Below are 12500 nucleotides of genomic sequence, written 5' to 3'. Positions count from 1 at the left end.
ACATCGTTAGGTATAGAGATATCAAGAGAAAACATATGAAATATGAAATATGAAATATGAAATATATGTAATAAAACATAATTATACATATATATACATATATATATATATATATATATATATATATATATATATATATATATATATATATATATATATATATGTATATATTTATGTATGTATTTTTTTTTATTTTTTTCATTTTAGATATCTTTAGGTCGGAAGATGTCTCGTCCTCCGATATTGAAACGATAGAAGACATCATAGAAAGAACGTGGGAAAGAGAAAATAAAGAATTCATTTTTACAACAAAAAGATTAATTAAACAATACACAGACAGTAACTTATTCATTTTACAAATTGGATTGAATAGTGTAGCTCCCTTAATTCTTGATAAACCCGATAATGGTATATTTATTGAAGAAGATATAGAAATATGTAAAAATTATTTTCTACATAAACCTAATAAATGTTTTCTATATTTAGAAGGCGTAGAATTTTATTGTAAAAAAAAAACAATAACGAATAATAAGAATGAAGGTTCATCTAATATATTCAAATCAAAAAAAGAAGATATTTTTGATACTCTTGATTTAATTTCAAAAATATACCAAAAGAAAAATAACGAAGTAATAGATGTTCTTATCGTTAATCATAAATATCCCGTTGCATTACTTTATTATATTTATCCTTATTTAGATTCCTCTACTCTTGTTATATTAATGGATAATTTAAATCATCAAATGAAAACAGCAATATTCGAATACTACGATTTTATTGGAGAAGCTGATTTTTCAAAAAGCTTTGAGAAGAAATTCTTTAATCTGTACAAATCAGAACAAAAAAAAAAAAAAGAACAAAGTAGTAACAATATTAAAAAAGTAGAAAAGCAAAAAAATTATAACGTAGATAATGACGGTAATACTACAAATAATGATCATAAGAATGAAAACGAAAATTATCATATATTAAATGAATATTACAATGAAAAAACAAAGAAATACGAAGCTAATGAAAAAATATATATTTATAATAAAATGAAACAATCACCATTTTATGTAATTACATTAAATCCAAAGAGTATTATGAACCCTCCACAAAATCGTTATAAAATATATATATCGAATGAATATACATCATCCTATGAAACGCAAATAAATATTATGATAAAAGATATCAAGAAATTATTAAAATTAAATAAAAAATTTTATGAACAATATAAAGTATTAGTTACTAATTATTTTGCTGTTATAAACGAATACGAATTTGACGATAATAATATAGTGAAATCTAATGTTACCAATACATTAACATCTATACTTACAAACTTTGCACAGACGGGTGATATTAATCCAAATAATTATCAATATGCTTTAGAAAATTTAAAAAATATTTTTATAACTATGTTATATACTGTTTATGAACGTTCCAAATTTAAAGCCTTATTTAACCCTTTGATGGATTTTTTCAAATTATATTTAAATAAGGATGATCCAAATTATATTATTTATCAATTTCTTATATATGGACTCATTAAAAATTCTAGAGAAATAGAATCCTACGAATTGAAAGAAATTTTTTTTCTTGATGTATTAAGAGATGTTTCTAAACAAATGAATAAAATGTCCATTACAGATGTTGTTTTATTAGTAACCAAATTAAATATATTACTTAAAAAAATAAGATCAAGAGAAGATATTATCCATATTAAGGACTATGCAAAAAAACATATTAACATTGATTATACGAACCATGAATTATAACTGTGAACGAACAAATTAAAGCATATTAAAAAAAAAAAGAAGAAAAAAACGAAAAAAAAGAAAAAAAAGAAAAAAAGGAAAAAAAGAAAAAAAATAAAAAAAATAAAAAAATAAAAAAAAACATTTATTATATAACCATCTTTCTACATATATATATATATATATATATATTTCATAAAATATAATTTCAATATATTTTCCACATTTTAAAAACCTTGAAATTTTATTTATTCTAAAATTTTTTTTTTTTTGTTTTTATATTTTAAATATTCTATACATGTTTGTATACAATTTTATTCCCCTACATATAATTTTTTATTTTTTAGTTAATACGTAGATTAAAGTGAATAATTACAAAATTTAAATATATTTTTTTTAAATATTCATTTACCATATCATAAAATGTGTATCCAAAATTTTTCTGTGTAAATAATTTTTCTTTATATTTTTATCATCTACATAATATATCCATGTCACATATTCTTAAAACACTCCTTCCATTAATTGTTTTAATTATATCTATCAAATTTGAAGGTACACATTTGAGATAATTATTATTATATGAATATATCATATACATTTTTAAACAAATTAAATTAAAGAAATCTTAGTACAAAAAGGTGTATATGTTTATATATATATATATATATATATATATATATATATATATATGTTTATTTTATAGAATGAAAAATTCAATTTTTATTTGATATATTTATTAATTTATTTATTTTTTTAATTTTTCGTTCATTTTTCTAACTCCAATATAAAAAAAAAAAAATAAAAAAAAATTATAAATCTAGCTACTTTAATATAAAACATTGGTTTAAGAAACAAGAAAAATTATATATATATATATATATATATATATATAATTATTTGGACAAAAAATAAACAATTCATTCATATAGACGCAGAAAAAAATAAAAATATATAAATAAATAAATAAATAAATACATATATACATTAATATATATATATAACTGGAACAATCCATTAAAATATGTATCACACAAAACACAATTTTACTCAATTTTTCTAAAATAGTTAAGTTCAATTAAAAAAATAAATAAATAAATAATACATTATAACAAGCATCTTATACAAATAAAAACAATATTTTTTATACTATATATATATATATATATATATATATATTTTATATTATATTCTTTTTCTTTATATATTTTTTAGTACCACTTTTTTGTTTCTCTATCCCAAAATACATGTTGAGATGGATAGGTAGGTGTAGGATATTTAGGTAATAATTCCACTGGACAAACAGGAAGAACCTTTCGTATATATTCTGTTCTATAACTACTTTCTCCTTCAAATGGCAACTGTTTAACTAATTTAGTTTCATGTCTTGGTGGTAATTCAGGTAATGGTTTAGGACCAAACTCACTCCTGTAATTACTTTCACCCTCAAAGGGTAATGGTTTTGGGGGCTGCATATATATTTTCGGTGGTAATTCAGGCAACGGTTTGGGCCCGAATTCGCTTCGATAATTACTCTCACCTTCGAAGGGTAACGATTTGGGGAGTTTCATCTCAATTCTAGGGGGTAATTCTGGTAAAGGTTTAGGTCCATAATCGCTTCTATAATTACTTTCTCCTTCAAAAGGCAATTGTTTTGGTGGTTTCATATAAATCTGAGGTGGTAATTCAGGCAAAGGTTTGGGCCCAAATTCACTTCTGTAATTAGTCTCACCCTCAAAAGGCAATGATTTTGGTGGTTTCATATAAATCTGAGGTGGTAATTCTGGTAAAGGTTTTGGACCGAATTCACTTCTATAATTACTTTCACCTTCAAAAGGTAATGGTTTCACTAATTTAGTTTCTATCCTTGGCGGTAATTCTGGCAAAGGTTTGGGCCCAAATTCACTTCTGTAATTTGTTTCTCCCTCAAAAGGCAATGATTTTGGTGGTTTCATATAAATCTGAGGTGGTAATTCAGGCAAAGGTTTGGGCCCAAATTCACTTCTGTAATTAGTCTCACCCTCAAAAGGCAATGATTTTGGTGGTTTCATATAAATCTGAGGTGGTAATTCTGGTAAAGGTTTTGGACCGAATTCACTTCTATAATTACTTTCACCTTCAAAAGGTAATGGTTTCACTAATTTAGTTTCTATCCTTGGCGGTAATTCTGGCAAAGGTTTGGGCCCAAATTCACTTCTGTAATTTGTTTCTCCCTCAAAAGGCAATGATTTTGGTGGTTTCATATAAATCTGAGGTGGTAATTCAGGCAAAGGTTTGGGACCAAATTCGCTTCTGTAATTAGTCTGTCCCTCAAAAGGCAATGGTTTTGGTGGTTTCATATAAATTTGAGGGGGCAATTCAGGCAAAGCTTTGGGTCCAAATTCGCTTCGATAATTACTTTCTCCTTCAAAAGGTATCGATTTTATAATTCGAGGGCATCTATGAAATCCACACGTACATATTTCATCGACACATAAACCTGGTTTTCTACTAGGAGATTCTTTTCTTCTTAGTTCACTATTTTTATCTAAAGGAAATTTTCTATTTGTATAAACATAAGGCTGATAATCTATATTACTATCCTTAGAGAATTCTGGATAGTCAGTACTATTATTATAGCTATTGTTCTGTTCATCATAAAAGTTAAATTGTACTTTTGGTTTTTCTGTTATAACTTCCATCTCTTAAATCACTTATATATTATATTATAATGTATTATATTATAATTTTTTTTTCTTTTCTTATGAAGAATATGTAAATATTTATAAAACAATCTTTATAGAACAAATAAATGTATTTATCTTATGGATATGTAAAATTTATAAATAATATTTAAAGGTGTAAAAGAGACGTGATTCACTATAGTAGTGCATATTATATATATATATATATAAACACAACGATCTTTTTAAATAACAGAGGACTCATAAAAATAATATTAAAAAAAAAATTCTTCTATATATTATAATCTTGAAAAAACAAAAAAAAAAAAAAAAAAAAATAAAATAAAATAAATAAACATTAACATAAAGAGGAGATAATATAATATGAATTATGTATTAATTTAAATAATAAATATATTAATATTTCAAAAAAAGATATAATTAATTAAATTGAAATAAAATTGGACACTATTTATAAGTCTTATTTATGGAAAAATATAACACACAATGATTTTTTATAATATTTATAATATATATTTAGAAAATATACGTAATGTATTTAGTTACATATATATATATAAGACCATCTATTGATGAACATGGATAAATTTTATGTTTATAAAAAGAACAAACCTATATTATATTATTGCACATGTTAAATGCTTAAATGAGTAAATCTAAATGTAAATAAATAAGTAAATATATATATATATATATATATATATTTTTTTTTTGTTCCTTTTTTTTAATGTTATATTTGTGCGTGTACACATTTGAAAAAATATATATATATATATATATATATATACACAAAGTATAAAATTACTTCCGTTAAAATTATGGACATGTAAATAAATATAAAATGAAATGAAACAAATGAAAAAAAAACAAAACTGTCAAGGAATATATGCTTTAAATTTTCTGAATATATATTATATATGTTAATTTTTATAATGACTTATTATATAAGTTTTAAAAATGTAGATACTATATAAGACTAATGTAAATTTTTTTATTTTTAAATGTATAAAACACTTATATTATTGTATCCAACGAGCAAGTATTAATTTCCCATTTCTTTTGATTTTAATAATCAAAAAAAAAAAAAATTCATTTTTAAAAATAGAATTATTGTTGTTCATATGAAGTTATATAGTGCACATGTACAACCAAATCAGTATTTCTTAAAAAAATATATAAATGTACATATTGTTTAATTAATCAACTAATAATAAAGACAGGTTATTTATCTTTTTATTGTATTATTTTATTTTTTATTATTTTTTTTTTTTTTTGTTCATAATTTATAGCTAAAATATAAAAATATAACCTGACTCGTTCATAAAAAAAAATAAAATTATACATAAAATAAAATATAATTAAATAAAATGCACGATGGTAATTTATATAATCCTTTCAAACACACAAAATATAATTAATACTTTTAATGTATAAAGAGACATATTTTTATATAATATATATATTATTTTTTAAATATGATCTTTATATATATATTATATTAGATTAGATTAGATCGTGTTGTTAAGTTTCTTCTATACTTCTCAGGTTCAGCATGATAAATAATTTATGAGTATTCATATTTACAGACCTATTTACTTTTTCCTTTCGAAGTAAATAAAGATAAATTTCCATATTTATTTCAAATTAAATACATAAATATATTTGTAGAACTACATTTTTAGCATTGTTATTTTTTAGCTTTCCTCTATTATTTTATAGATTTCATCTTTTATACAAAACAAAATAGTAAATTATTTAATTTGTATTCAGTACAATAGTTTTTTTATTTATTTAATTCCTCTTTAAAAAAAATATTCAAATCTTTCCCCTTTAATGAAGGTATATATGTATATAATATATATATATATATATATATATATATAATAATATATATATTTACATATACACAGATTTAATACCAAAAAAAGAAAAAAAAAAGAAAAAAATATATATATATATATATATATATTTATATATAAATATTTAAAAAAAAAAAAAAAAAAAAAAAACAATTTCACAATATTACATTAAATAAAACATGTGAAAAAGTAGGGAAATAATAAATTAAAAAAATAAATTCTTATAAATTAAAAAGAAACACTTATATATTATATATTATAGTATTTATACAAATAACATTTTTTTTTTTTTTTTTTTTTTTTTTTTCTTTTTTTTTTTTTTTGTTAATAATTTAATTTCATATAATTTATTAACAAGTTATACATAACATAGAAATAAAATGAAAAAGACATGTAACAAAATGAATTTTTGATTTCCATTCTTAATGGAATATAATAAAATATATAATAATAAATTTATTAAAAATTGTGTTTTTGATATATACCTTATATATATATATATATATATTTATGTATAAGGCTAAATACATAATAATTAATTCTAAAGGGATAAGAAAAAGAAAAAATATATACACATATATATTTATTTCATAGATTTGTTCTTCAATATCATTTATCCTTATAAGGCATTGATCTATTATTATAGTAGTTATTTTTTTTATTGGTTCCAGTTGTGTTATTATTATTATTGCTGCTGTTGTTATGGTAGGGATCCTTTTTATAATAATTTCCTTCGTTGTGGTAATTATGATAATTATTACTATAGTTTTTATAATTATTATGATGATAACTATGAGCGGGATTATTATTATATATATTATTATTTGAGAATGACTTGGGATCATTTTTATGCTTGATATAATTATTATTATTATAATGCGAATTGTATGACACGTTATATGGGGATTCGTAATTTGTGTTATCTTTATTATATGTATTTCTAGAATTATTATAATTATTATAAGTTACATCTTTTTTATGTTCATGTGAATATGTGAGATTTTTTTTTGGCATTTGATACATATTATTATTTTTATGTGACAAGTTTGGGAAGTTATTATTATAATTTTGATCTTGGAAATTTTGATTATGATGATAATTATAATTTTTTGGTGTCTTTGTATAATTATAATTTGCACTATTATTATAATTTTGCATATTATCTCTTACTTTATTATTATAATGGTAAGCATTATTTAACCTAGGATCATTTGAATAATGATTAGGATTATGATAATGATGATTCGTTTCTTGATTTCTTGATTGGTTATATTTCGTGAAAGAATAGATTTGTGGATGATTATTGCTTAAACTATTTAAAATCATCCTTTTAGCAGCTGGTGCGTTAAATCTTAATTTTCTTTCTTCGTTATTTATATCTAGTACATTTAAAACATTTTTGGGTCTAATATGGTTCTTCAAGAGTGCTGATGAATGTTTTTCAAATTCTGGTTGTAAATAGAAAGCACTATTACAAGTTGATGAAAAGTTCGATGAGAATTTAAATATTTTTTTAAGTATATGTACATCACTTTCTTCATGTTTACAATTTAAATATCCAAAGAGATTAATATTTCTGTTGGTAGTTATTGGAATGGTTATATTCATATTTTTAAAATAAACATCATATGTATTGTTCTTGTTGTTGTTGTTGTTATTGTTATCATTTTTGTTGATTATATTTTGATTTTCATTATTATTATTATTATTATTATTATTACTTACAGTGTCCTTTTGTTCATTATCTTGTTGTTCATCATTCATATTAGCTTCATTTCGTTCAGCATTATGGAAATTTTCAATATCTTCTTTATTTTGCATATTTATTAATGCATCTTCATTTTTTAATGATTCCTTTTCTTTAACTTCTTTTAAATAATTTTTAATAGATTTTGTTATTGTTTTCGATAATGGATGATTTGAGCTAACATATATTTTATTGAGACCCCTCCTATTTCTTTTTTTTTCATCATTATTTAATGTATCATGTAAAGGTCTTGCGTGTTTAATTATTCTCTCCTTATCAACAAATGGAAGTAATATAATCCATTGGTATTTATATTTTTTTCCATTTTGTTCTTCTTTAAAAGTATGAGGATAAAAATCGATAATAGGTGAATCTTTATGTAACATTAATTGTTTATACATTTTTGGTAAACAATGGCTTGAATTAGCTGGTAAGACACATAATAATTGTTCGAATGGTAATAATGGTTCATCTTTTTCAAAATTAAAGGTTATATTATCAACAATTAAATCTGATGATAATGGAGCATAATAATATGGATAATACCAATGCCACATAGGACAAGATTGAAAATAATATGCCAGAACCCAAGCTAATCCTTCAACATATTTATAAACAACATCTTTAATAAAATCTTCTATAGCATCATTATCATCTAAATGAAATTTAGATTTATAATATTTCATTCTTATAATATCTGGATTTTCATCTCCTCCTAATTCTACATCCTCTTTTGGATTTTCACATTCGTTTGCTTTTTTAATAGCTTCTTTTAATAATAAATTGAATTCGTTAATATCATCTAATTTTTTATTTTCATCATAAGAATCTTTTGGTAACACCTCAGTATTCGATAATGTATCATTATTAGAACACGTGTCATTATTTGAACATGCATCATTATTTGAGAATATATCGTTATTAGAAAATAAACTATTATCATTATTATTATTATTATGTTCATTAGTATTATCATTATTATTATCATTATTATTATTATTTTGTAGGGTATCACCATCTTGTAATGTATCATTATTAACAAATGTTTCACCTTTTTGTAACAAATCACTATTCAATGAGTGATCTTCCTCTTGCTCATTATTTATAGGTTTCTCAACATTTGATACAGGGCGAACTAGAAAATTAATACTTTTTTCACCTTTCTTATCTTTATACTTAATATTTCTCATAGGCTGCATACTTTGAATTTTACTTTCATATAACATTTTTTTTGAAACAAGACTAGTTGCAGGAGTTGTAATATTTTCCGATTTATTTGGTAACATACTATTAGGTTCTTTATGAGTATTAATTTCACCTTGTTGAGCTTTATTTGTCTTGTTGTTTACATCTGATTTTTCTAAATACTGTAGAACCTGATCTGTTGGATCATCTACACATTTCGCTCTTTTTAATGAATCCTTTTGTTGTAATTCCCTTTTTTCTCTTTTCTTCTTGAAATCATATTGAGAAACAAAGGTTTCCCTTTCCACCTCTGCTATGAAAGATATATATTTTGTAAAAGATTTTAAATTAATAGAACCTTCATTAATTAAATAATCTCCTAATGTTGGTAGAACCTTTTGATATAATAATATTAATTGATCTATACTTCCTCCTGCTATAGAAATGGATGGTAAATGAGGTAAGAAATCATTTCCACAAAAAAAACAAATAAATATAAAATCATCTAAACATCTTTCCATATTAAAGCTTGTATCAAAAAACAGATCTTTTAATAAGTATTCTCTTAATATGGTTAAATCGAGAATTTGCAATTCATTCCAATATTCATAATTAAGTGACGCATTCTTACTAATGGTAACATTAGCATAATTTGGATCATTATATTTATTAAATAATTTTTTTTCTTTTTTAGCATATCTCGTACAGAAATGTAAATCATCATAACTTTTAAGCATACCTACATACTCTTTTTTTTTCGTTTTTTCTTTTTCTTCTGATTTCGGATCTAAATCAATAATTTCTCTTAATATATAAAAATATGGTTCGTGACTAGCTAAAGAAAGCATAATTAAATCAGCATCCATTCCGTGTATTACATGTCTAGTATTTGGATCATAACCTGGTTGTGCTCTTTGCGATTTTATAAAATTAAATATTTTATGTTCTCCTTCTCCGCATACATTAGAATCAGAAAATATAACAACAACATTTTTCCATTTTTCATCATTTGTAATTTTGTGTTCAATAAAATATTTTAAAGCAATAGATAATTCATGCATAAATTCAGTACCTGGAGTTATAACATTACTATCCCAATAGGTTGTTTCCTCAGGTACCATTTTATTTTCAGCTATAAATCGTTCCTTTAATTCTAAATATGCTCTCTTTTCTATTTCTGAACACGATATAGATTTAAATCTTCTACTTCTTTGTTGATTCATTTTTGCTTTAGGTGCAACACCATCAATAGCCATATAAAGAAGTTTCTTGGGTTCTATAATATCAAATAATCTTTCTACATATAAAAAAACATTAAGAAATATTTCTTCATTACTTTTTGCTCTTTTACTATTATCGCTATGTGAACATAGGTGAATAATTCCATTCATATCTAAATACATATTATCAAAATATCCATTGATATTATCTGAACAATGTAATTCATCTGTATTATTAACATAATCATTTAAATCGTGTACTTTAAAATATTCTCCATTCTCATCATATTTTGTTCTTCTTGAATATACATCACTATCTCTGGTCTCGTAAACTGCTTTGGCTATTTTTGGATACCTTGTAACTAGCCATCTGTAAAAGGTGGGTACTCCCATATTCTACTTATATATATATATATATATATATATTATATATATGTGTATCAATATATATATATATATATTACAAGAACTTATAAATAATTCTCTTATAAAAAAAAAATATATGCTTATGGTCAAATTTTATTGTTATAATATTTATAACTAGATATATAATTAATTATTTATTGATATTATATGTTTCTTTTTTTGTTTGGTTTTAAATATTTTTATTATATATATATATATATATTTAATATATTTTTAATTTTGCTGTTCCCTATTTGTTTTCTTTCAAAGTATAAAAAAAAATGCTATATATTTTCAAAATATGCCCTCTTTATATTTTTATATAAAGGATTAAAAAAAAAAAAAAAAAAAGGTTTCTTTTATTTTCTTTTATTTTATTATTAATGAAGATATATTGTCTTATTCATTACATTTCAAAGACTCATTTTATTGAATATTTAAAAAAAAAAAAAAAAAAAATACAATTTAATTATTTCTTTTAAATTTTACAATATAACATATTCATATATATATTATGTGTCGTAATATATACACCTTAGACTGGGTGGTTAACTAATATTATGTTATATAGAATATGCAATGAAAAAAAAAATAAAAAAATAGATATAAATACAAAAAAAAATATATAATATATACCATTATTCATATATTTATATGTATATATATATATATATATATATATATATTTATTTATTTGTCTGTTTGTTTGTTTGTTCATTATGTTAGCTTAATAAGAATAACACAATTTGATTTTTGTTAAATAAAAATAATTCATATATAACAAAAATAAAAATGTATACATAAATTTCTTTACAAAATTTATATACATAGATTAATGTTTAAAAATTATCTTAAAAAAAAAGGTGTATATATCTTTTTTTATCTAAATATATATTTATATATAAACAAATAAAAAAAAAAAAAAAAGAAAAGTTGAAAAAATAAAACAAAATGATATCTTTAAAATATTCAACAATATGTGAAAAAAAAAATGAAGAAGATAAAAGTATAAAACAAAAAGATGATCTTATAATAAAAATATTTTTCAAAAGATGAAGAAAATAAAACATATAAAAATATATATATATATATATATATAATTTAATATTATCATAATTTTTCATGAATTTACAATAAATATACAATATATATAATATATTATAATCTAAAAATTAATAAAATATGAATACTTTGTCATTTTTTAATTTTATTAATTATAAATTTTTTATTTAATAATTCTTTAAATAATAAAAATATATATATATAATTACAAAAAAATTAAATTATTATATAATATATAATATATATATATATATATATATTTAATAATATTATATTATGATCTTATGTATATTCTTTATTTTATAAATATACTTTATTTTTCATTATATATATAAATATAATATATATATTATAATTATTTATATATTTAAAAGGTTTTTCCTTGATATATGGAACGATATTTTATATTAAAAAAAATGGTAATTAATAAATTATATTATTATTACTATATAATTATAATAATTTTTAACATACATATAAAGAAAGCAGCATATAATAAATTATATATATATATATTTATATATATTTAATATAGAGGGATTATAAATATATATATATTTTAATATATATATAAATATATTATATAATACAAAAAA

General features: G+C 20.9%; 3 protein-coding genes across 3 annotated transcripts in view; 1 reads left to right on the top strand and 2 right to left on the bottom strand.

The window, feature by feature from the left end:
• PF3D7_0909600 (conserved protein, unknown function) overlaps window positions 1-1763 on the top strand; it is a gene marked incomplete at both ends in the record, with an annotated part of 2136 nt that extends 373 nt beyond the window's left edge. Inside the window, 2 exons of the mRNA XM_001351932.1 lie at window positions 1-10; window positions 208-1763. The exon at window positions 1-10 is cut by the window's left edge and continues 140 nt beyond it. Coding sequence (XP_001351968.1) covers window positions 1-10; window positions 208-1763 — 1566 coding nt within the window. The remainder of the gene's footprint in view (window positions 11-207) is intronic.
• A 1190-nt stretch (window positions 1764-2953) lies between these two features.
• On the bottom strand, window positions 2954-4423 carry PF3D7_0909500 (subpellicular microtubule protein 1, putative; the record flags this gene model as incomplete). The annotated part of the gene is made up of 1 exon (XM_001351931.1): window positions 2954-4423. The coding sequence occupies one exon, from the start codon at window positions 4421-4423 to the stop codon at window positions 2954-2956; it is 1470 nt and encodes a 489-aa protein (XP_001351967.1).
• A 2471-nt stretch (window positions 4424-6894) lies between these two features.
• Window positions 6895-10830, bottom strand: PF3D7_0909400 (exoribonuclease, putative; the record flags this gene model as incomplete). The annotated part of the gene is made up of 1 exon (XM_001351930.1): window positions 6895-10830. The coding sequence occupies one exon, from the start codon at window positions 10828-10830 to the stop codon at window positions 6895-6897; it is 3936 nt and encodes a 1311-aa protein (XP_001351966.1).
• Between the last annotated feature and the right edge of the window lie 1670 nt (window positions 10831-12500).

Source organism: Plasmodium falciparum (assembly GCF_000002765.6).
Source record: "Plasmodium falciparum 3D7 genome assembly, chromosome: 9".
In the NCBI taxonomy this organism is placed as follows: domain Eukaryota; phylum Apicomplexa; class Aconoidasida; order Haemosporida; family Plasmodiidae; genus Plasmodium; species Plasmodium falciparum.
This window is presented reverse-complemented; position numbering and strand designations above follow the sequence as displayed.